This window comes from Hypanus sabinus, chromosome 8 (genome assembly GCF_030144855.1).
Source record: "Hypanus sabinus isolate sHypSab1 chromosome 8, sHypSab1.hap1, whole genome shotgun sequence".
NCBI classification, from domain to species: domain Eukaryota; kingdom Metazoa; phylum Chordata; class Chondrichthyes; order Myliobatiformes; family Dasyatidae; genus Hypanus; species Hypanus sabinus.
Genome location: NC_082713.1, coordinates 158615126 through 158641951, shown reverse-complemented (window position 1 = coordinate 158641951; position 26826 = coordinate 158615126). Strand labels below are relative to the sequence as shown.

Below are 26826 nucleotides of genomic sequence, written 5' to 3'. Positions count from 1 at the left end.
CAAAAATAACTGAAAATGTTGGAGAGACATAACGGGGGTGGTGGTGGTAGTGACAGTTTTACTTTATTCATTGTCTAATAATTTTAGGAGACAAGAAACGAGTACAGTCTGAGAACTTTATCCGAAAATCTCCAAAATCCTAATTTGTTTTTGAACGCTGACGTGATGCCACAAATAGAACATTCCACAGGGCGCTGGGAAGACTCACCACAGACAATAGAGAAAGAGCCCCGTTGGTTTTCACCAGCCGGTTTCGTTAATGTTAATCACAAAGTGTCTCGGCTCGGAATGTCGACTGTTCACTCTTTTACATAGGTACTACCTGGCCTGCTGAGTTCCTCCAGCATTTTGTGTGTATTACCTTAATTATATTAATAGTATGCAATAATTACTGTTAGGTGCTGGTGTGCAAGACAAAGACTGGACTGGTTACATGTCGGTAAATTTAGAGTCGAGAATGATGGCAACGCCAAACATCTACTGACCGTCCACCTGGGCGCCCGAGGTCGTGATCGTTTACCTTTCTGGTGGTTCAATGTACACATTGTTTCATGCACAGAATTATTACATATATTAAATAAATCTACCTTAAGGATATATGTACCATATAAGCTGTAAATGTAATATACTGTAAATGGATTTTGTGTTTAGCAGGGTCCCATCTTTAAGCTATCTCTTTATATAAATGCCAATACTCAAAAGTCCGAAGCATTTCAGGTAAGGGGTGCACAACCTGTATACACCTCCAGCTTTTCAATTTCTTACGGCACGTTTGCTCCTGCTTCGAGGGTATAGTATGTGACTGACGGACGGTCACGCCCAAAGCGAGCGAGAAGCTACTAGGATTTGATCAATGTTGCGTCTGTCAGTAGCTTTCTAAAGTCCAGAGGGTTACAGGGCATTCTAGCAGAACTGCCCATCTCGCAGAGTGTATGTTGGTCAACTTAAAGGTATTTCACAATTGGTATATTAGAAAAGCTTATTGTGACAGTCTGGAGTTTGTTAGTTAAATTGCTTATATTTGACTTGGGCAGTCCCTTGGATTGTGGATCTGTTTTCGCTTTGCTTTCAGTAGGTTCTGTCAAGACGTGCGGTAAATCACCGGGATGGTGGTGCCTGATCTGGGTTTAGCATTCTTCGATCGCGTACCCAGGGTTTCTGTGTGTTTTTGGATGTTTGGGCTTGACGCTCTCAGTTCCATCCCGAATATTCCTCCCGACTTTGAACTTTGTCTTCAACAAAATTAAGAGCTTGTGAGATAATTGTAGAATGTCGGCACTGTGTGTGTATTGGTGGGGTCTAATGCGGGATTGTAGGTTGGATTTGGAGTCACTGCATTTTCTCCGTGGGAGGTGGTTCCCGCGGGTCTCTTCCTGCCCCCTCGAACTGACCGGCGGCGGGACCCTACGGAATCTCTCCTCTCGCGGTCAGCACAAACACCCCCGCACGGCGGACTCTCGCGATACTCTCTACACTTAGAAATATAAACTTCTATGAACTTCTCTGCAGCAGAGTTGGTTTTCGGTTGAACGGTACAGATGAGGCGCCTTTTCCGGTGGGTGGAGTCGTTGTTGGGTGGTATGCGGTTGGATTTGGTAGGAAGATTCTGAAACAGCTAGGTTCGACACGGTGCAAGTCCAGCGGAGCATGAGCCACGCTGCTGAACAGGGGCCATGCCCGCAAAAACACCCTAACATACACAGCATGATGGAAGGCGTAACCAGAGGGCATGAGACACCTATCACGCTCAGCGTTTAGCAAATGTTCTGTGCACTGGGTCCAACCGATGATCGGGTTTTATTGGAAGTCATTTACAAATGTCACAGCAGCTGTCATCTCGCAGCGTCGACGTTTTATCCGCTGTGATTTGTACAGGGTGGAAAGGGACCTATCGAGGATGGTGCTTGGGTTTGAACAATTGTTTAGGTAAGTGCTCAAGCGATTATCTCTGCTCAGAAATCGTGGCATCCGCTGCTGCTGCTAAATCAACGTTACATTTTAAAGGTAGGTCGAACAGCTGTCCCCATTCTAAAATTATGTTTTTAACATCTTTGGGGTTTAGACGGCAGATTAATTATACCGAAGCTTGCTCTCATCTGCTTTTGTAAAGCTAGACCAACCTTTCGGTCTGAGAAGCGTGGGGCACTTGTTTCCACGTGAGTACAGAACATTTTGCCAAAATACTGTATATAACACAGAATGAAGTGGAAAAATTACTGGATATAGTGTAGTGTACAATAAATGTTAGCAACTATTTGTGTTGGATGGAGAAGAGTATATTCAAGAAGTCTAGGAAAATATTAACAGTTTTCCTTGCATTTTGTAGCAAGGTGAACAGGAGCAGTGTTGTTTTTTAACGCTGATTTCGAAATCGGTCAATTTTGGTGACATATCTGCAACCACAAAAATCTCATTAAAGCTCCTTCCCAGCATTCACACTTACATTAATAACCTTAGACATGGAAATTTGTCTCTAGTAATGAGCATCCTAGATTTGAAACAAGATGACAGTACAGCTTTCTGCTGAAGAGTCTCAAATAAGTCTTCCTCTAATGCCGAAACCATAGCACACCTTGTAAAATAGAAAAGTACAAAAGTTCACAACCAGACATAAACCTGAAGTCAACACACACAAAATGCTGGTGGAACGCAGCAGGCCAGGCAGCATCTATAGGAAGAAGTACAGTCAACGTTTCGGGCCAAGACCCTTTGTCAGGACTATGAAACGTCAACTGTACTTCTTCCTGTAGATGCTGCCTGGCCTGCTGTGTTCCACCAACATTTTGGGTGTGTTGCTTGAATTGGTAGCCTACCTGCTGCTGTTGACAAACTAATGTTACCGTATGAAGAGTGTTTGATTGTTTTGGGCTTGAATTCACTGAAATGTAGAAGAAGAGGAAGCTCTCATTGAAGCATATTTCTATAGTGAGGGAGTCTAAGGCCAGAGGACACAGCTTCAGCATAGAGGGATGTCCATTTAGAATAGAGATGAGGAAGAATTTCTTTAGCCAGAGGTTGATGAATCTGTGGAATTCATTGCCACGGGCAGTGGTGGAGACCTGGTCATTGGGTGTATTTAAGGTGAAGATTAATAGGTTCTTGAATAGTAAGGGTATGAAATGTTATAGGGATATGACAGGAGAGTAGGGTTGAGAAGGAAAGTGGATCAGCTATGATGAAATGGCAGAGCAGATTCGATGGGCCAAATAGCCTAATTCTGCTCCTGCTTATTATGGTCTTACAGAATGACATGAATTAGAACAGACTACTAAACTCAGAGCCTATGCAAGAAAAACTATTGCTGCTCTCACAATGGGAATATTTAAATTCCAATTATTTAAAGAAGTTACAGATTCTACAGCTCAGGTTCAACCACATTGGACTTAATAAGTTTCTTTAAGAGATTATGTGGATTTACATTTAGGTGGTTGGGGCTCAGTATTCATAAATAATCGGGTCTAAATGTGGGGAAGGATTATGCAAAGTACATCAAATAGCCAGTTTATTTCTTAATTTTACCAAAGTGCAAATTACTGAGTGACTTGTAAATGATTTCACTGAACTTTACTTTGTCAATTTAGTAGAGCGGTCTTACTCGCTGCTAGTATTTTTTGTTTTTGAAATTTTGCTTTGTCGATTCAGTAAAGTGGTGTATTTTGCATCTTCATTTATCCATCAGGTTTTCAACATTCTTAAAACTATTATAAGAAAAAGTGAAAAGAGAGTTGATGAGAAGACTAACTTAAATAGAGAACAAAAACTGCTGAAGGAGATGTCTGTAAGTCCTATTAGATTATAAGTGGAAATAATAGTCTAAATTATTTACCTAATAATGTCGCTAAAATATTTTGGAATTCAATTCTGGCAATACTGTATATTAAGTTTTATAAAATAGACTTTTTCCTGTTGAAACATATTAAATTTTAATGCAATATCATTGGGAGTGTGTGTTTACTGTATCATTTTTAACATTATTTCTGTTTGTCACTAAAGATAGTACTGTAGGTCTCTAACAATTAGTAATTAACACTGCACCTAGAGTCATCCCAGGCTTCAGCTGACAGTTGTGAAATCAGATCCACGTTTTCAGAATAAATTTAGTATTGAAACGAAAATCATATCTTTTTATGCTAGAGTTATCTAAAGACTGACAATGAATATTACGTCAAGTAAATTTTGTGGTTACTTTTAAAATATATTTATCAAAATTTCGTACGGTGAGTAATGACTATATCTACCAGCGTAAAATACACATTTCTGACTTATTATAAAACACAAGGGATTCTGCAGATACTGGAAATCTTGAGCAACACACACAAAAATTGATGGGGGATCTCAGCAGGTCAAGCATTCACCTGACTTGCTGAGTTTCCCCAGCATTTTGTGTGTGTTGTTCCTGACTTATTCAGCTTGTTTGTTGCACTTTTTCAATGGTACGATTCAGTATTTGAATACAGTACTGAACTTTAAATTTTAATATATTCACAGAATCCTATCAAACTGTACAAAAGACCAATAAAATCGCAGGGAAAGTTGAGAGTTTCAGGTAAAGTTGAATTTTATGAATTTTAAATTTTATGGAAGTTTCTCAAGGTGACTTTACCTGCAGAAATCAGTTCATTGTTGTCTTTGAGACTAATTAAAGTGCTTGTATTTTTCATATTCTTATGAAAATATCAGGATTGGCTTGTTAGATTAACTACACTTGCAATAGTAATCAACAATTAATGGGAGATTTACTGTATTTGAAATATAAATACTGTGCTTTTTTAAGAATTCATTACACAAAACTATCTAGGTAAGTACAGTACTGTGCAAAAGTCTTAGGCACATATATAGTATATGTGTATAGAGTATATGTGTAAGGTATAGAGTGTAGTAATTTTATGTATTGCACAAAAAACTTGTCTCATGTGAGTGATGATAAACCTGATTCTCATCTAGGTTTCTTTTGTGGACTGAGTGTGGGAAAGGGTCAGGAAGAGGGAAATTATGGTTGGGAAAAGGGGAAGACACAGGAAGGAGAGCAGGAAGCACCAGAGAGGCCTTCTGTAATGATCAATAAACGAATTGTGTGGAATCAAATGACCTTACCTGGTGTCTTAATGCTGGGTGTGTCTGCACCCTCGCCAGCCTCCTCCCCCCTCCCACTCTGGCACACCTTCCCTACTACCTGTCCCACATTCCTCCCACAGCACTCCACCCTTGCCATTCCCAACATCCTTTGCTCCTGTCAGATCTACAAACTCGCTTTCTGCTCCAAGTTGACAGCACAGTACTATGCAAAAGTCTTAGGCACTCTAGCCTAAGACCTTTGCACGGTACTGTACATGGATAGGGGAGGTTTATGAAGCTAGGGTCCAAATACAGTCTTATGGATAACTCACTGGGCAATACAACCAGCATGGTCAGGTTGGGCCAACGGGTCTGTTTCTATAGTGTATGACTCATGGACTCTAAGTGAATTAATTTGTCCTATAATAAAGTGTCCCTTTAAAAGTTTGTGACTACCTCATGATTAATAGCTGAGCATCTACATTCTCTATGCCGAGAGCTCCAGAGGTTCAAAACTTAGTTGGAGAGGATTTTCTGTCTCCCCATCCTCATTGGACCTCAAGCTTCCAACCCCATAGTCCATGTCTTCCCAAACACATCAAACCCATGCATTTTTCACTAATTTTGCTGTCTAAAATTAATCTACCCTTCACATCTCTTCACGCTCAAGCAGGGCTCAATTACCACATCCGACCAATATTACAAGCAAAATATTTTACCTGTAAATGCTGGCTTTTAAATTAAATGTCTAATTCATGACTACATCCACCAATCTCGAGCAACAGTACAGCCAGCAGGATAGATCAGCTATCACCAGCCGCTAACACCATTCCAAGTACACAAGTCAAAGGCAAGTTTATTGTCATGTGCACACATACAATGCAATGAAAAACGTAGTTGTAGCAGCATCACAGGCACATAAAATCAAAAAATATAAATGAAACATTTTTATTCTCGAACTATATACAACCTTGAGATTCGTCTTCTTGCAGGCAGCCACAAAACAATGAAACACAATAGAGCCCATTAAGAAAAACCCACATGACAAAAGACTGTCAGATACATAATGTGCGGATAAAAAAGAACAAATCGTGCAAATGATAAAAAGTAAACAAATTAGATAGACACTTTATTGATCCCAAAGGAAATTACAGTGTCACAGAAATTACACCCAGAATGTTAACCGCTGAGCCCTCAAAAGCTGCCTGGAGCCAGTTCTGCACTGTGCCAAGCTTGTGAATCCACCCCAATTTGTATACAAGCAAGAAGTAGAAGAATCCCCTGAAGTTGAGCATCGGAACTAACCCTGTGCAGAACCTGCCCCCCACACACAGCTCACACTGAAACACATCCTCAACACTTCCTGTACTGTTCCCTCAAATACCCAACCACAGGCAACTGAGGTGAATCAGTGCTGACCCTACCTCTCTCCCTTTCTCTCCAGTGCAAACTGTGCATGACAGCACTTTTCCTAGTCCCATCCAAGGCTGTAACAAGCCATACAAATCCTGTTCGGAAGTAATGGTGCTTTCTGAACTTGCACCCTTTCAATAAAAAAAAGTAAAGGTTGTGTCAGGTTTCGCAGATAGAAGTAGAAGTTAACTATCTTCTACATGCACGTGAAACTACAAATAAGGAGGGAAATGGACAGTTGACATATCAAGTTGAGATCCTTTCTTCGACCCAAAATGTTAACTGTGCATTTCTCTCCATAGATGTTCCCTGACTCCAGCACTTCGTGTTGCTTTAGAAACTAACAACTGCAGTCTTTTCTGTGTACATATCAAATCAGGCTTGCCTTGCTGTGATCCTTGCTGCCTTGCTTTGTTTCCTGGTACCCCAGAGGCTCCAATATAAAATTCTAATCCCTATGTCCAAATCGATATGGAGTTGTAGAGAGGTTGTGGGGGTGGGGGGGGGGGGGTGGTTGAAATTTTACTAACACTTGTGGAATGCTGCTGTCCTGGTATTCACTGCTAAATGGGTGGTTGAAGCAGAAAGTCTCATTGCATTTGAAAGGTACTTGGGTGAGTAGTTAATATTTTGCAAACAAGAATAATGCAGGCTGAGAGCTTGGAATGGGAACTGGGTTTGGGAGCTTCACTGCAGCCAGAAAGGTTTTCTAATGAGTCAAAAACTTGTATCATTTAATATAAAATAAAACATTTTAATGTTGTGGCAAGTATGAAAATTCACCAAGAAAAAGATTCCAGTGCAATTCTGGGCAGAATTACCAATTCATTGCTAAGGAAAATGGGCAGTATTGCAACATTTTTCAATACCTCTAGAGATTGTGGGAATAGAAGGTATGCTTCCTAGTAGAAATAAGAAACACAGATCTTGTTTTTTTTCCACAACTTTTTAAATATAAAAAACACATGTTTTAGATGACTTATTGGCTACATCAAAGTATCCTCATAGCGGTGTTCCAGAAAACAGAACCAACATGCACACGACCATCCCACATCTTCCAAAAATCAACTCTGCTGTTGTTCACGAGAATGATGTAAAAGAACAAGTGCCAATTTCTCATATTGCTGACTACTTTATGGCGAGGAAGAAAACTCTTAAATTGAATGGATTTCATTGGCAGAGGGATTATGTTCCCATGCCCACCAATCTGCCATTGGTAATAAGGTAAGAAATTCCATCTCTTATACCGAATCTGAAAATAGATCAGAATTTTCATCGTTTTGCTTTTAGGAATGTTTCAATATTTACTTTACTAGCCTTTATCTCTTAAACCAGAAATTATTTTTAATTCTGTTATCTTTCAACATTAAAGCTCATTACTTTTCACATTTGCCTTCATTTGATTTCAATAATTAACACACAGGGCTCTTATTGTGTTGAACTTGTGTACTGGTAAGTGTAAATTTAGGCCCTGAAAATATGAGAACTTTTATTAATAATTTAACATACTCAATTCGATTATAGTTTTGGATATTAGGTTGGTTAATCAACAAATTAAAGGCAATCACTAAATTTATAATGGAAAGTAAATTTTATTGAACAGTCTTTTTACTGGCAGCACTGTGAGGCAGCAGCAAGCAGGCTTGTTGTCACGCTCTTAAAACCACTTTTCAGACCTTGGGTGCTGTCCATGTGCAATTTCTCCATTTACTTTGAACTTTGACATTCTTCCTGTAAGTCCTTAGTTTTCCCTTGAGTGCATCTATTTCCTTGCACATCCCAAAGACCTGTTGGTAGGTTACTTGGTCACTAAGTTGTTCCTGTTTCAGATGGGTGGATGAGAACTGAGGAGAGGAGATGTGGACATGGGATTAAAGGGAACACTTAATACTCAGAGTAGAATTGAGGAGGTGTAGTGCAGCCTCCTTTGTTGTAAGGAAATTTGAGATATTAAGCTTAAGGATTTGATATATTATCTCAGCTGTAACAAGGTCAACATCTAAAGTACCAGAAGACCAAAAAAAAAGCTGTTTTTGAAGTAATATAAGAAACACAAAGCTTGAAAATGAACTACTTTCATTTTATGAAGATATTCATCAGCATATAGTTTAAAAAATATTGCAGTGGCCAAAATATTAGAAATCCAATAAAAGATGTGTTTCTTTCAAAAGATGGGGGGATTGGGTGGGCGGCTTTGTGTGCGTAGTATGATATCAGAATTTGTCAGCTGTGAATTTCACAATATACAATATTTTTACATTTTGTTGCAGGGGTTACAAGACTGGGAATCGTGATAATATGACGTATAAAGAAAAATGTGTAGGAAATAGAAAAGGAAGAAAGTCAGGTCTTTCAGAAACCTGTACAACAAGGTTTGCACATTTCAATTTTGCATTTTTCCATAAAAAAATGCAGCACAATGTACTAAGGTACATTTGTGTATAAATAAAATAAAATCTTAACTGATTTACTTTTAAATACTGGAAGGAAAATAGTTGAGCGGAAATCTACAAGAAGATCTGTTTCCGTTTTTTTTTAGAAAAAATATGCAAAATTCTGCAGAAGGATCAACAAATTCAAATAACACTGGCTTGGGCAGCAGTGAAGTTGAGGACAACCCATCTTTGAGACAATGCAATGGACCATTAATAACAAAGTTCCAAACAGTATGTGATGACAGAGTTTTTAAGAAAACTTTATTATGAATCAGATATGTTTCTGCTGGTGGTGTGATTTATCTCAGTGCAATAATTTATAATAAGTAAATGAAGATGTTCCCTTTACCACAGTTTAGTGAGCAGAGTAGTATTTAGTAAACACAGTCTCACATAATTTGATTTTTGTGCCTATTTTGTTTGTCGTATTTGGTTATGCAGCCCCAAGTAAATAAATACCCACGTACAAATTAATTAAGAAGGAAAGAAGTCGATGCATTTTCTGACAGATTAAAATACTAAACCAATTGATACATGTTGATCTGCTAACTAACTTTACTGAATTCATAATATAGGATTCTAATATGGCCTATTGCAAATTGCAGCATAGTGCAGATTTACAATGATCTAGTTGAGCTGATAATTGAAATATATTACCGAAGAAAACAGCATAAGGTATGAGCACCCCATTTCCCTATTCAAACATCTAATAAAATTGCAGGTGATTATCTATTTCAATTGCACATTTCTGTAGCATCCATGTGTCCCTTAATCATGCTATTATCTAAAAATCTGTTTAGTCTTGAACATATCCGTTGTATAATCACCAAAAACTTATGGAAAATTTGAACAGATTTCATTTTATCTCCGTCCTAAATTCTAAGCAGGAAACCATGTTTGGAAAATGTTCCCTGCCAAGCCTTTTGAAAATTTTGCAAGTTTAAGTGTGAGCTCCTCCAATTTTTCTAAACATCAGAGAATGTAAATCCTGCCAACTCGATCTTAACTCCAAGGTTAATTCTCCCAGTCCCAGGAAAGAGTTTGGACAACCTCAACTGTGTCGGCTTTGAGAAGTATTTTCTTCCTTGGGTTAAAACTGAACGGCATATCTGATTTCTACCCAGGATCCTATTATAGGCATTTAAAATCCCTATTTTGTTTAAATTCCCTGGTAATAAAGACATTTGCTTTACTAACTTTGTTATACATGCAAATCAATTTTCTGTGATTTCTCTCCCGGACCATCCAGATTTCTGCGTATTTAAACATCCGCCATTTTCCCACCATTCTGATTTAAAGCTTCCACTTTACTTTTTTTCAACATTGCTCCCTATTATACTCCCTGTGTTACAATGTTTTTATCCAGTCAACTCATCTATTTTTACACATTCTTCCCCTTGGTTTAGTTTCCCAGCTGATTTTATATCGTTAACAACTTGGACGCATTATACCAGGTTCTATCAGCTAAGTAAAAGGTTATATAACTGGACAAATTCCATGTGCTAATATTATTGGTTCCCACTAGTTATAGTTTGCCCGTCCTTGAAAGTGACACACATTCTTGTTATGCATAAACCATTATTAATATGTTACTTTAAGATTCATGAGCCCTAATCTTAATAACCTCGTATACTGTTATCCATTACCTGCTTTTAAATATTTAAATACTGTATCATGTCTACTGATACTTCTCTTGCCTATCCGGTTCTGTGTTAAAGGGCTCTTCATATTTATCAAAGATGATTTCCCTTTCATAAATCCTTGTTGGGTTTCCCCAGTCATATCTATTTTTATGTGCTCTGTTAAATAACAATTCTACACTCTAATCCAAGGCTACTTTCATAATACATTCTGCTCATTTTAGCCAAAAAAAATTGTCGATACTAGAAATTCAAAGCACAAACACAGCATGTTAAATACACTTGGTAGCTCAAACGCCATCCGGGGGAATTTATTTTTTCAAGTCAAGAGCCCTTCATCAGAAATGGAAAAGTGGGAAAACAAGCTCTTTAGGCTGTAGAGAAGAATGACTGGAATGTTCATGATAGCTTCAAACCAAAGTAATGAAGCAATTACTTCCTTAAAAGCTGTTGTTAGAAGACAAGGCAGAAGCCATCAGATCAGAAAGTCCTTCAATCTGTTGAGTCTTTGCTATCCAAGCACCCACCTACCCTCATCCCACTTCATTCTCTGCAAATTCCCTCCAGATTCTATCACTCACCTCACACTAGGAGAGTTTACAGTGTTTAATTATCACACTAACCTGCAAAGTTCAAAGTAACTTTTATTATTAGAGTACATATATGTCACTATATGCAACTCTGAGATTCATTTTCCTGTGGGCATGCTCAGCAAATCTATAGAATAGTAACTAGGACAGAATTAATGAAAGACCAACTAGAGTGCAGAAGACAGCAAACTGTGCAAATGCAAATATAAATAATAACGAGAACATGAGATAGTGAGATGAAGAATCCCTAAAGTGAGATCATTGGTTGTGAGAACATCTCAATGAAGGGGCAAGTAGAGTAGTTATTACCTTGTTCAAGAGCCCGATGGTTGAGGGGTAGTAACTGTTCTTGAAACAGGTGCTGTGAGATGTGAGGTTCTTGTACCTTTTTCCTGATGGCAGCAGTGAGAAAGAGCATGACCTTGGTGGTGGGATCGCTGATGGAGGATGCTGCTTTCCTACGACTGTGTTTCATGTAGATGTGCTCAGTGGTTGGGAGGGCTTTACCCATGATGTACTGTGCTGAGTCCACTACCCTTCCGTTTGAAGGCATTGGTGTTTCCGTACCAGGCTGTGATGTTGCCAGTCAGTACATACTCCACTGCACATCTGTAGAAATTCGTCAAAGTTTTTGAAGTCATGCTGGATCTCTGCAGACTACTAAGGAAGTAGAGGAACTACTGTGCTTTCTTTGCAATTACACTTGCATGCTGGGTCCAGGACAGATCCTCTGAAATAGTTACATGTAGGGATTTAAAGTTACTAACCCTCTCCACCTCTGATCCTTCGATGACTGACTCATGGACCCCCGGTTTCCCTCTCCTGAAGTCTACAATCACTTCCTTGGTCTTGCTGATGTTGAGTGAGAAATTGTTGTTATGACACCACTCAGCCAAAATTTAAGTCTCCCTCCTGTATTCCACATTATGGGATGTGGAAGGAAAGCACTTGGAAGAAACTTACATGGTGATGGGGGAAAGACAAACTGCACACGAAGGTCAGGATTGGGACTGGTTCACTGCAGTTGTGCAATAAAACCTTGACTAGCTATACCACCATGGTGCCAAGGGTTGATTATCTGAACACTAAGTCTTAAGCACTGCGGACTACCACAATAAAAGTTGTGACATGTCAAATTTCCATTGGGCATTGTCAGAGCAAAGTAGGAGGGCAAGCATACAGGTTAGAGTGGGATAGGCAATTAAAGTGAAAGAGAATTGGAAACTTGGGGCCACCCCCGTGGAGTGACCACGGGTACTCTGCAAAGTAGTCCCCAGTGGTGTCTCCATTCGGCTGAAGGCGGTGTCGAGGGCATTGAAGCTAATATACTAAAAAGGAAGAAGTGCAGGTGCCTCACTTGGAAGGACTTGGTCTCCGCATGGTGGGAAAGGAAGTGGCGTGTGAAAGGGCAGACGTAGTGGTTCCTGAGTTTACGTGGGAATGTGCTGTGAGGAGGGGAATGATGGTGGAAGTGGAAGAGTGGATCGGGCATCACAAGAAGGAATAATCCATTTAGAATGCTGACAGGAAAGGGGAACACATTTGCAGTTAAATCTTGCAGAAGATTAATATTGTAAAGGTGAGATAGAAAGTGAGGATAGGGGATCCCTATGCTTGTCCGCTGGGTGAAGAATGAACGAGAGTGGAAGTGCAGTTGAAGAGCCCTGACCGATCAGCAGAGAGGAAACTATGGGCAAAAAAAAAAATGAAAGCTTAATGCATTGGTGTGGGAAGTATCAATAGAGCAGAAAACATTGGTTTACACACTATTGGGGATACTGTTCTTTCCACCCTCCCCGCAGTCTGTAAAATCGTCATTTTCCATTTTTGATGAGGGTCATCATTTCTCTTCCTGAATTGCTGAGTGGGTCTCATATCGTCTTTTGCTATTTGCCATTCCCAATGTTGTGTTGGCGGGTGGCCTAGTTCGAGCCTCAGCTGAGGCAGCACGTTGTATCCTTGAGCAAGGCACTTAATCACATATCGCTCTGTGATGATACCGGTGCCAAGCTGCTTGGGTCCTAGTGCCCTTCCCTTGGACAACATCGGTGGCGTGGAGAGGGGAAGGCCTGCAGCATGGACAACTACCGGTCTCCCATACAACCCTGCCCAGGCCTGTGCCCTGGAAACATTCCAAGGCGCAAATCCATGGTCTCACAAGACTAACGGATGCCTAATTTCCAATGCTCTTGTGCTTTGCAATTTTCCTCCCAACTCTTCACCAGTTGGCTTGTATATGTTACCCTCTAATCCTACTCCTTACTAAAATTTCTGTAAAGTCCTCTGTTCTTGCTTTTCTTGGCAAAATAATATTTAAAGGAAGAAAAGGCTGCAATTTGAGAAGGGTGACAAGTCCTTTGATTTTCTGGCCTTAACCTGTATTATGATCTTTTTTCTGATAATTGCAATTTTACACCCTGTTTTGAGATTAAATAAAAATCACAATGGAATTTGGATTATTCCCACACTGCACATAACACTGCAGAGGAAACATCTGGATGTTACTTTAATTATTTACACAGTTACCCACTCATCTGAATGGTTGGAACTTTGGCTTGCTCATGCATTGCTCGACTTGCAGTCCAGCCATTCCTTCATGCCAAGTTAGTTTAAATAAGCTGTCGCAGGATCAGTTATGAAATTCAACTTTGGCTGGTGTGTAAAACCAATGGTAATTGTTCAGCTGCCTGTTGGCTAACAAAATATTGTTTAGGGAGGGAAGAATGTAAAGCAGCTAGAGAAGTACAATGAATGATGGACTGTGACCCCCGAATGCCAGTGAGAATTTTGAAATCCATTGCAATACGTTTGCTAGGCTAGGAGGAAATGGTGGGGGAATGGTGCTGCAATTGGATAGTTCTTTCAAAGCAGCTATTGTAGATGTGATACACTGAGCTGCCCCATTCAGAGTTCTCAGGTTCTTTGAAACGAAGCAAGCTAACTTATTTAAAGCCAAGTTTATTTCATGTTCAGAAGTACGTGTATGCATGGATGTGTGCAGTGGAAAAAGTACTTGCAGTAACATCGGAGGCTTGTAGCACCGTAGAACCAGCATTCACAATAACAAAAAACAAGTTGTACACAATTTTTAGAAGAAACAACACAATTAGGACAAAAAAGTCAGTTTTCTTGCAAACTGGTCATAGTGGTGCGAATCTATGGATATTAAGGTTTTGCCCATTGCTTCAAGAATAGAAAGGTTGAAAGGAAGTAGCTGTTCTTAAATCTAGTTGTGTGGGACATGAGATTTCTGTGTACCACCCACCTGATGGTAGCTCCGATTAGCTTCCAAGCCTTTTTGGGGACTTATTTTTTGGGGATTTGTCTAATCATGCTTTAACTTTATGATCTGTTAATATTCTCTTTGAACAAATTCTGTTGCAAGATATTTATTTCATTGATTTGGTTTTAATGATCTCATGTGGGAGACTGTTCTAGATTTCACTAGCTCTTAATTTCACTGCCGTGTGAGCTCAAATTTGAACATGGTACCCCTTTTTCCAAGACTATCACACTGGGGGACGTAACTTTCCTCCATCTACAAATCATCTTGACCACTTTAATAGTACCACCTATTCATCTTGTCCATGCAAATACCGGAAGGTTACCAAGGGTAAGGACCATAACACTAATCAGATCTGAACTAGAACTATACGCTACTTGCTCTCACTCCTGTACTGAGGAGCTTTTAATTCCCAGATTTAATATTGGGGTTGCTGCTCCTACAAGTGTCATATTTTGCAAAGTCAGATCACTTGCTTTACTTATAAGCTTGTCTTTTATTCTGTTATTACAACCTTGCTCAAGCTTCACTCTCTTTTAACAAAGCAGGCAAGAACAAAGGTGACAGCAAGGTTCCAGGGAGGACTTGGGTACGCAGTGGATGGTGGCAGGAGTTTAAATGTGAAGAGTGTAAAAAGTGCTAACATTGCAAATAGCTCATCAGACTCTGTTGCAAGAATGAAGTGGACAAAAAGCTTTGTGAGAAAAGCTGTTAATAGGCAACAAAGACCTTCGGCAACTTCACTTGCAGAGAAAGGAAATACCAGGTGAAGTGAAGCTGCTGTTAAAATGTATTTCCATTTTAATGTATCAGAGGGCCCCACTTCAGTGTTAAGAAAAGCCATTAATTCTAACGTTGTTCTCCACTTTAATCCATTAATACCATAGCATGTAACAATAGCTCTGCTTTTCCATTGGAAATCATTGAATGCTTTTAGGGCAGGAGTCCATATCATCTCTCTCCTAGAGCAGTTCACTAGTTCCACATATATATTCTTTTCAAGGCCTCAATAGAACCTTCCTCGCCCACTTTACAAGCAGTGGATTCCTGATTCCAACCACACACTGAGTTCTTTTTAAAAAAATAACACTCTCTTTATTGCACTCCGAATTTCATTTGTTTACCTGTTACATATTGTTTACCTGTGGTCTCTAGTCCAAGGCCATCTGCTAGTGAGGAGCCTTCCATTATCTATTCAGTCCCTACCTCTCGCCATTTTGTGTATTTTTATTCAATCTTCCCTCATGCTTATCTAAAGAAGGCAGTCCTTCCCTCGAATCTATCCTTATAATATCACCCCAGGAACCATTCTTGAAGATCTTTTCTGGACCCTTTGTAATATCTTCACAGTTTTTTTTAGACAGAGGCAACTAGAGTTGAACACTATATTTCCCTTGAGGCTGGATCACTGGTTTATAAAGGCTTAGCATTACTTCTGTGATTTATACTCTGTTCCTTTGTTGATTTAAGTTTAGAACTGTGTGTGCCTTATCAGCTGCTTTCTCAACCTACCTTGCCATTTTCAATGATGGTTGCACCCATATCCCTGGTCCCTCTGCTTCTGCACTCATTGTAGAACAATATCCTTTATTCTGTATTATTCCTCCTCATTCTTCCTATTAAGTAGCATCACCTTGTACCATGTTGATGAGTTGATATAGATGTGTGAGAAGTGGTTCTTGAGCATAATTTTGGTTGCTGACACTTGATGTGAACCCATTTTCAATTTGTAATAAATGTATGGTTACTGAATTCCAGTCATGACTGACGCATTCCTTGTACGGTATCAGTGCATCATCACTGTTGTTGCAAAGCGTTCTTACTTCCCTTTGCAGAACTCCTTTCAGCAACAGGAGGATTTGTGCTGAATCAGCTCGCCTCCCCACCCAAATGATCCCCATGGCTAGACAATCCTTTTGTATCAAAGGTCAAAGTAAATTTTATTATCCAAGTACATGTATGTCATCACGTACGATCCTGATACTCTTTTACCTGCGGGCATACTCAGCAACTCTATAGAATAGTAACTATAATCAAAGAAAGATCAACCAGAGTGCAGAAAACAATGAACTCTGCAAATGCAGATATAAATAAATAGCAATAAATAATGAGAACATAAAATAAAAAGTCCTTAAAGTGAGATCATTGGCTGCTGGAACATTTCAATGATGGGGCAAGTGAGTATTGTTATCCCCTTTTGTTCAAGAGCCTGATGGTTGAGGAGTAGTAACTGTTCTTAAACTTGGTGGTGTGAGTCCTGAGGCTCTTGTACATTCTGCCTGACGGCAGCAGTGAGAAAAGAGGATGCCCTGGGTGGTGAAGATCTAGGATGATGGACACTGCTTTCCTACAACAGTGTTTCAGTTGGATGTGTTCAATGATTGGGAGGGCTTTAACTGTGATGCACTGGACTGAATCCACTACCTTTTGTAGGATTTTCTGTTCAAAGGCATTGGTGTTCCCATGCAAGGCTGTGATGCAGCCAGGCAATACACTCTATTGAAGTTTTTGATGTCATGCTGAATCTCCGCAGACCCCTGAGAAAGTAGAGGCGCTGCGTGCTTTCTTTGCAATTACATTTACATGCTGGGTCCAGGACAGTTCCTCTGAAATAGTAACACCCAGGAGTGTTAAGTGTACTGACCCTCTCCACCTCTCCTGCTCCAGTGTGGTCCTGTAGGATACATCAAAATCCAGATTTCCCTGCCGTGGCTGTCCGTCTGTCATAGTTAGCAAAGCTCATTCTTGTCTGCTACAATTGGAAAGCCAGCAGCAGCTTCTGTGTTGTGGCACTGTTGCAAGGAATGCACTCACCCACCCAAGGATATAATTCAGTGGAGCTCTACAGAGCTGCTGACTGAAAATGAGAATGATCTGGGCCATTAGTTGCAGCAGAAAGACACCACGGTTCCCAGGCATCACAGTCCACCGAGCAGAACCGAAGAACTAACTAGAGTAAACATTAACTACAGACTAAATACTTAAAAGCCGATTGGAAAAAGTAAACAAAATCCTACAAGTTGTTAGGTTATTATGAATTTTTATTTGCTCTTCCATTATTACAACTTGAATCTACTTTTCCTTTCATTGTTCCTTTCTGTATCTCTCAATATTTCTCGTATTTTCCTCCTTTCGTCAGCACACACTTTGAAAATGTAAAACCAACATAAAAGGCTAAGGGACGTTAGAAATGAGTTCTTGCTTTATTAATCAAACTTAGAAAAGGCTATTTGGTGTGCTAAGCTTTCTCATTTCACTTCCTGTTCTTGATCAATGGTGCTCAAGTTGTAGAAGTAGACAATAACCCAAATTCAGAGACAGTATTTACAACTTTAGAAGCTCCAAGAAGCATCTTTTGCCTGAAGAGATTAGATTTATCTCTCAAAGAATATGAAATATTGAACACAACACACTGCCTGTGTTATTGAGATCCAACTCAGAATGTCCTTCGAGTCGCGCCACCCAGCAACCTCCCAGTTAGACTTAGTCTAATCGTGGGATAATTTACAAAGGCAAATTAACCTACTAGCCTGCACATCCTTGGACTGTGAGAGGAAACCGGAGCACCCACACGCTCTATGGCAAGGAGGTGCAGACTCCTTACAGACGATGTTGGAATTGAACTCCAAACTCTGATGCCCAGAGCTGTGGTAGCATCCTGCTGACCGCAATGCTACCATGGCACCAATTTGAGATCATTGCTCAAAGATTTAGCGTTTGTAGCACAGTTAGTTGCTGACTGACTCAGTGAATTGATTGATCTATAAGTATCCATTTGAATTCCTTATTGCGATTTTGATATATTTGATGATAGTTGCTACTCAGAATGTACAGTAGACCATGCTGACCTCCAACACCATTCCACCACCTGGCACCTATAGTTACCTGATTCCAGCTAAAGCCAGTTAATTCCCCGTTTCCTCTGGAGATTGCTCTGATCAATATTTACCTCCCTCCCCAACATGCTGTCCACTCAATATCATAACCTGGAACAGTCGTTTTCATCTCCACACGTGCACAAGTTCACCACCACCGTTCTCAATCCTCCTTCTGTCTCTAAGTTGTAATATTGCTTAGCTTGCCTTCATTGCTGAATGAGTAGATACTTTCCATCATCTAAAATTGGAAAAGTAAAGTCAATATCCTGCAAAAAACCTTGTCGTCAGCTCCACGATTCTCCTTGGCAAGTGTCTGAGGCTGACTGCCTTGATGTCACAGCTTATCCAGAGGGAGTTTCTCAGGAGCCACACACACATGCATCTCCACTAAGCTACTCATTTCCAGCTCCTCCCCATACCTTGATTCCCTTCACTTTGGCTCTGCCAAAGTTCTTACTAATACCACTGTTAGTTTAATCCTTGGGTTGTTCCAGTACACACCAGGTTGATATTCCTCGTTACAGCATCCTTAAACTGGAGATGGTTGGTGGGGTGGAGATAAATCTCTACCAGAGGAGGTGTAAGGTGCTCCTTCACTCCGCTAGCCTGCAGGTCACCCTCGGGCAAGGTGTAGCACCTGTTTACCCTCTGATCAGGGTCACTTGAAGCCATGGGAGCGGTGGATGGCCGTATGAGCAGTCGGTGCATATTACAAGTCCTGGTTATGTGACCATTGACGCCACGTCGCCCATCTTGTAAAGACACTGCCCAGAAGAATGCAATGGCAAATCATGTCTGCAAAAGAAATTTGCCGTAGGACCATGATTGTCTACATCATACGATATGGCGTATATGATGATGGTGAATCTGGAGATGATCCAAAAATATGCTACCTGTATCAGATTTTGTTTACACTAAGCCAGTATGACTATTTTGACTCTCTGTTAAACAATATCTCAATTTTAAAATAAACATTTAATACAATCTCTATTTCCTGCCCCATTATCACCCTCTCAAATATCTATTTTTCTGCAAATCATGAAGGGCAAAACTGAATAAATGTGGAGAAGCTTTTTCCAGTGGTAGAAGAGTCAAAAACAAAAGAATAGAGTGAAGGTGTCAAGTCAAAGAAAAGTATTTGTCTTTACACAGCACGTGGTTAGGACTTGGAGTGCACTATTAGGATTAGTGGTGGGGACAGATCCAACTGTGACAATCATTGGGAAGTTGGATCAATACCTGAAAGGAAATAATTCACCTGATTATGAAATGGGGCCAGCTTAATTATTTTACAAACGCTCTTCCATGTTTTAACTTTTCTGCAGTTCAAGTCTGATTTTGATTTTAAAAGCTTGTCTGTATAATCAACCTTCCCTCTTTTCCTTTCCTACGTTGTTCTTACAATCCTCATTCTGAAGTGTGGGGACCAAACAAATCTCTCCCTCTGCAGTCCAAATTTTTCTGGTGATGACCTATCAACCTTGCCACTTTGGGGACAGTTTGCCACCCACCTCAGCTTCCTACTATTGAATACTTAATTGAGAATTTTAAACATTGCGATTGCAGGAAGTATTTGAAAAAACAGAAAATGTTGGATCTCCTTCCTCAAGCTTCTTTAATCTCCTTTTCTGTTCTGGGAAAGGATACTTAACCTGAAACATTAATCGTTTCTTTCTCCACAGATACCTCCTGCCATGCTAAGTATTTCTGGTACCTGAAATGTTTTCATACTTTCATTAAAGAGAAAATGATATGCAAAGAAGTGCAGGGGAAAATCAGCAACCAAAAGAATTGGCTTGCCTGCAGAAAGCAGAGGGTTGTAGTGGAGGGAGTACATTTGGATTGGAAGGTTGTGACTAGTGGTGTCCCACAAGGAGCGATTCTGGGACCTCTTCTTTTCGTGATTTTTATTAATGACCTGGATGTGGGGGTAGAAGGGTGTGTTGGCAAGTTTGCAGACGACACAAAGGTTGGTGGTTTTTTTAGATAGTGTAGAGGATTGTTGAAGATTGCAGAGAGTCAGAATCATAGGATAGGATGCAGAAGTGGGCTGAGAAGTGACAGATGGAGTTCAACCCAGAGAAGTGTGACGTGGTACACTTTGGAAGGACAAACTCCAAGGCAGAGTACAAAGTAAATGGCAGGATACTTCGAAGTGTGGAGGAGCAGAGGGATCTGGGGGTACATGTCCACAGATCCCTGAAAGTTGCCTCACAGGTAGATAGGGTAGTTAAGAAAGCTTATGGAGTGTTAGCTTTCATAAGTCGAGGGATAGAGTTTAAGAGTCGCGGGGAAATGATGCAGCTCTATAAAACTCTAGTTAGGCCACACTTGGAGTACTGTGTCCAGTTCTGGTCACCTCACTATAGGAAGGATGTGGAAGCATTGAAAATGGTACAGAGGCGATTTACCTGGATGCTGCCTGGTTTAGAGAGTATGGATTCTTATCAGAGATTAAGGGAGCTAGGGCTTTACTCTCTGGAGAGAAGGACGATGAGAGGAGACATGATAGAGGTATACAAGATATTAAGAGGAATAGATAGAGTGGACAACCAGCGCCTCTTCCCCAGGGCACCACTGCTCAGTACAAGAGGACATGGCTTTAAGGTAAGGGGAGGGAAGTTCAAGGGGGATATTAGAGGAAGGTTTTTCACTCAGAGAGTGGTTGGTGAGTGGAATGCACTTCCCGAGTCAGTGGTGGAGGCAGATACACCAGTGAAATTTTAGAGACTATTAGACAGGTATATGGAGGAATTTAAGGTGGGGGGGGGGGTTATATTGGAGGCAGGGTTTAAAGGTCGGCTCAACATTTTGGGCCGAAGGGCCTGTACTGTGCTGTATTGTTCTTTGTTCTATGTTCGATAAAATGGCTGTTTGTGTGCTGCGGTTGAAAGATGCAGTGATTACAGGGCAGGCGTACAGTGCAATAACCTACTGTCAGGGCGTCATGACTTGGTCCTGGGGATTGCAAAGGGGTGACCTTAAAATAAATTAATTAAATACATCTGAACTGAAATGACTAATTTAAGTAATGGCAGCCAATAAGCTGGTATCTAGACCACTAATTATTCCCTTTTTTCGTTTGGCCTATATGTAACTCTAGACCAAGGGTACTCAACCTTTTTTATATCTTGGAGCCTTGCCTTTAATTGAAGGGTCCATGGACCCCAGGTTGGGAACCCCTGCTCTAGCCACATGCCAACCTGATTAATTCTGACTTGCCTGACAAATTAAGGTTAATAAATGCTGTTCCATGAATGAATAGATTGAAAACAAAGTGTTCACTATTTAATATGGAGAAAGCAAGACGTAATATCATCTCCAGTATAAATAATACTTCTTGTAAAGATTTAAAATGTATCCTTAAAGTGTTTTTACATTTTGAAGGACTGAACTGGAGCAAGACTGCAGTCCCTGCTGTGCAAATGGAATTGCCTTGGACTTGGAGCTCAAGCACAGATCTGTAAGTCAGGCTGCAAACTGTAATGTACACACGGGCCCGGACACGTTGTGTTTTGATGATAACTGTGTTCACAATTTAGAAAATGTCAATGGGGAGCAAGGAGATGATGGAGCTGCAAAAGTAATACCTAAACTGACTTTCCAGAACCCAGATGGTCACAGTTTCTTTCCTGTGACTCCAAATTGTGAGAGATATGAAGGAAAAATGAAACAAGTAATTAGAGAGCCTGGCAGTAAACATCAAGAGACTAAAGTAAGCTCCTCTGTAGTAACCAGTTTAAGCAAATCACCTGTGAAGTCATTTTCAAACAAAATATCTCAGAAAACAGCTTGCTGCAGTGCAGTCAGCAAACACTCTGATAAAGTTTCCAAAGTTAGTTCTGGTGCGCGTGAAGATGGTGGAAGTGAAGAGCACACTTTTGACCTGAATCAGATTTTGCAAGAGAGGGGAGCAAGCATATGCGCCAACACTCCAGTGCTCTTGAAGTGTGGTGCGGGGCACCATAATCAGGCACAACCTCTAAAGTCTTCGCTGAAGAAGTCACTTGACTGGCCGGCTCATTCTCAAACAACAACTGTGCATCTCCCCAAGACTGGAGAGCAGTGGAGTGCTGCTTGTGTAAATCAGACTTTAGCCAGAAGCATGAAAGCTTGTTTACGAACGAAACTTGAGCCACTCTATCGAACATTAAACCAAACTGCACAAGCTTATGTGTGCTCAGCTCCCGAGGAATCCACAAAGTTTTGTACAAAGTCCTGTTACGATCAGAAGCAGTACAGGAAGCTAAGACAACATTGCCATCAATCTTCTAATCATTGCCGTCGACATGCTTGTAATCTGGAATTGCAGACCGCAACACAGCGGAGACTGGAGCGATTGTGTTACTGTAGCACAGTGGAGCAAGGATTCGGCAGGAATAGGGACATGAAAGCAAGTGCAAATATGCATTCTAATCAATGTTGTCAGAGGGAAAACTGCACGTTTCAGCCCAACGATGAACCACAGCATTTACAATTCCCACAGCCACAAGATTTAATATGGTGTAAAAGTCCCTCAGCGAAACGTACGGTTGAGATATTTAGTTCTCAAGGTGATGAAGTTCCGAAAATAACCATGACGTGTCCTACTCCAATCCCATGCAGAACACCTTCTTAGCGGGAGGCAATCTAGGAGTTTGTCAGTTTTTTAGCTGATGGCTATTCATTGGCAGGTAACTGCAGGAGACTTTATTTAACAGGGATAGGATTGGGAGGGGAGGCTGCAGAAGGCACAGTGACGAGGAGCTGATGAAGAGATGCTGACTGTTCATTGTCCTTTCCTATTTATTCTCCAGCTCCAAGCTACGCCCTATGGAAGTCACCTGACATTTTATCCCTTACCCCTGACATCCCCTCTGTACCTACCCCCCAGCACCTTATAAACCTATGCCCTCTTGTGGCAACAATTTCAGCTCTGGGGAAAAGCCTCTGACTATCCACACAATCAATGCCTCTCATTATCTTGCACACCTCTATCAGATCGCCTCTCATCCTCTGTTGCTCCAAGGAGAAAAGGCTGAGTTCACTCAACCTATTCTCAGAAGGCATGCTCCCCAATCCAGGCAACATCCTTGTAAATCTCCTCTGCACCCTTACTATATCTTCCACATCTTTCCTGTAGTGAGGCGACCAGAACTGAGCACAATACTTCAAGTGGGGTCTGACCAGGGTCCTATGTAGCTGCAACATTACCTCTTGGCTTCTAAATTCAATTGGAGTATTGTCATCAGTTTTGGGCCCATATTTCAGAAAGGGTGTTTTGACATTGGACAGAGTCTAGAAGAGGTTCATGAAGATGATCGATGTCACAAGGATGACGTTTTGCTCTGATTTTGAACATAATGGTCTCTCAATTCTTGAGGCCCAGAAATGCTACATTTTTCATGCTTGTGATGGACCATGCTTGGGCCATTCCTCACTTTAATCATCTTATGAAAATTTTATTCTTAATAATACATTTGGAATGGGAGGGCTAATCTGATGGGCAGACAACTTGTCCATCCAAATGTGGTGAGGTGTTTTATAATGTGCAGAACACCCTTCCTAATTTTAGCCACGCGAGACAGGCAAATAGATCCTTGGCATCAATATAATGTGATGGGAGCTGAGTTGAATAACACTTAAATCAATTATATTCCGGAAACTGGGCAGTTTTTAAAACTGCACCACACGACTGTCAAATGATCACAGGCCCAATTTCTGGAGAGTCACCAAAAGGAAATTTCCTTCGGCTGTTCATCTGCACTATAAGTACCTCTGACCTCAATACATTTTTGAAGTCAGGAGCAAAGCCATCAGCTGGAGGTACTTCCACCCCGTTCAAAAGGCATCTCAAAACTGCCTGTCCAGAAATTTGTTTTTAATTGCTGCAAGAACTAACTCAGCCTTCATAGTTCATGAATTAGAATCTTATTTCTTTTTAGACAGGCCTAAAGAGTTATTGAGTACAGAAACAGGCCCTTTGTCTCATTAAGTCTGTGTCATCACGCACCCTGTTCTCCCCACATTCACGTCAACTCTCCCAAGTTTCTACCACTCATTTACGTAGCAAGGGCAATTTACAGTGGCCATTTAAAGGGCTGTGGGATGAAACTAGAGCACCAGGTTGCAAGATTTCATTAAAAAAAATGATTTTAGGCACAACTGGATTTGAATATATTGTAATGAATGCTTCCAGTCTCATGCAAAGTTTAAAGTTCTTTAAGCGTAAGTTGTATGACTGTGAATGTTGTTATTCCATACAATTAGAGCGTTGTCTTGTGTTTTTATTTCAAAAAATGTTAAATTCATATTTGAAACAAATATTCAAATAATTCAGTATTTTATATTGCATTTGACATATTTGAATGAAATAATCATTGCTGCACCTTCTGTATAGATGATTTGTTGACTTAAGCACAAAATTACTCGAACATATCTTTCACACATAAGGCAATAGGTAAATATTTCTCAATAGGTTTCAATAGGTACATATAGTGTCAGGGAAATGTATACAACATACGTCCTGAAATTCTTTTTCTTTTAGAATGTATTTAGAATGCTGATATTTAACTCCTTTATCATGGTAACCATGTAAAATAAATTTTACAAGGAAAGTGCTGTATCAAGTTAAAATGCCTGACAAACATATACATTTTGGCAGATACTAACTTAGCAAGGAACTTGTTTTTGAAATTCTACATCTATCGAACCAGCCTGAATTCTTAGGTTATATGAATGTATTTTGTGCTTCTGTGTCATTATTTCAGACATTATAACAACTACTTAAATAAAATAATTTTCAGATGTTTGGCCATTTTAGCCTGGATAAAGATAATTTTAAAGATTGCTGAAGTTCTAAATCTGCTTAATTGGCAGGAATACAATGATCATGGGTATCCATATTGACAGACACAACTGTTTGCATGGTTTAGAGGGTGCAATTGTGATCCCATCCCTTTCGATCTGACCTATTACATACTTTATTTTATAATACTTGCATATAATGCATTGGTTCATTCTGAACTTATAAAGCTGATATATACCTGGCATTTCCTGCACAAATATCTTAAGGATACTACCAATTCTTTTAGAAGGTTTTGATTGGTTCTGCTTCCTTTAGGGACAGAGTGATTACGTTAGATTAGATTCAACTTTATTGTCATTGTGCCGAGTACAGAATCAAAGCCAATGAAATGCAGTTAGCATCTAACCAGAAGTGCAAGAGAATAGTGTTATTTACAATATAACTGCAAATAAAAAGTAAGTGCTACAGCACACAGATATAAAAGTTCTGAGACAGTACAATATGGGTGCAATACCGCTTAGCGCTGTGGTGTGAGGTTCAGCAGGGTCACAGCCTCAGGGTAGAAGCTCTTCCTCTGCCCGCTGGTGTGGGAGTGAAGACTCCTGTAGCGCCTTCTGATGCACCATCAATAACTCTCGGAGACTGGAAGAAAATGATAGGCTTTTATTAACAGCAAAAAGGGAGCACGACATCTCGAAGACTGAGGGAGGAGCAGTGCCCCAATCGCCTTTATTCAGGGGTCTGTGGGAGGAGCCACAGAAGCAGTCAGCAGAGGGGTGTGTCCAGACAGGTATACATAGTTTACCACACCTACCAGATGGGAGGCGAGAAAATAGTCCATGTTTAGGGTGAGATGCATCCTTGTTAATGCTTTTCGCCCAGCCCAGGCAGCGTTAATGGTAGATGTTCTCAGTGGTGGGCAATTGGGTGCCGATAATCCGCTGGGCAGTTTTCCCTACCCGTTGGAGTGCTTTACGGTTCAATATGGGACAGTTGCCGATTACGGGATCTGGTGCTGCAGCGATCTGGAGCTAAGATTACTAGGAACGTCTTCTGGCTCTTTGTGATTGAAGAGGATGAGTATTAATGCAGTTCAGGCCTCAGAAACCTTCATGCTCGTTCTCGGGCCCTGATCCACCCCAGAGATGGATTGTACTGGTGTGAAACCAGCTGTTGTTTCCTACTGGCACTTCACATACGACCTGCCACTTAGAGGGTCAAATTCTGCATGATGGGGTTTAGAAAGAACATCACCAGCTCTGTGTGGCCACCCTTGACGGATGTGATATGGAGAGCCCTGAGCCAAGCGAATGATCTGAAAGGTTCTATTTCTCCTCCAGCTCACGCGCCAGTTGATGAGTTGGTTCAAATGATCCTTGATGTATCGGTTATGCATATGACATTTATATGTGGGTGCTTGCCCTGGAATTCTGATGCATATTTACCTTTAGATATTGAGTTTGTATTTTGCAACATTTTCACTCCTGTGTTTGTATTTACACAGAACGTTGAACAATAGAGTGCAGGAACACACCCTTCTGCCCCCAATGTCGTGCTGAGCCAGGCAAAAAGCAGATCAAAGGCACCCAGGCACTAATCCCTCCTACCTACATGATGTCCATATCCCTCCATCTTCCTCACATCCATGTGCCTATCTAAACATCTCTTAAAAGCCTCTAATGTATTTGCCTCTACAGCTGTACCAGGCAGTGCATTCACCACTCTGAGTAAAGAAAATGACTCCT

General features: G+C 40.6%; 1 protein-coding gene across 6 annotated transcripts; it reads left to right on the top strand.

The window, feature by feature from the left end:
- Positions 1–817: 817 nt before the first annotated feature.
- LOC132398643 (uncharacterized) lies at positions 818–25088 on the top strand. Of its 6 annotated transcripts, none has more exons than XM_059978353.1 (9): positions 934–950; positions 1876–2004; positions 3680–3778; positions 4489–4546; positions 7443–7692; positions 8739–8840; positions 9008–9134; positions 14962–15182; positions 21682–25088. In XM_059978353.1, exons 3-9 carry the CDS (start codon positions 3773–3775, stop codon positions 22910–22912), a joined length of 1995 nt encoding a protein of 664 aa, XP_059834336.1. In that variant the 5' UTR covers positions 934–950; positions 1876–2004; positions 3680–3772; the 3' UTR covers positions 22913–25088. The 6 variants fall into 6 exon arrangements, with proteins under 6 accessions (XP_059834333.1, XP_059834332.1, XP_059834336.1 ...); XM_059978352.1 differs by having other exon boundaries at positions 935–950; positions 1876–1926; XM_059978351.1 differs by lacking the exon at positions 934–950 and adding an exon at positions 2063–2156 and having other exon boundaries at positions 992–1926.
- Positions 25089–26826: the final 1738 nt, after the last annotated feature.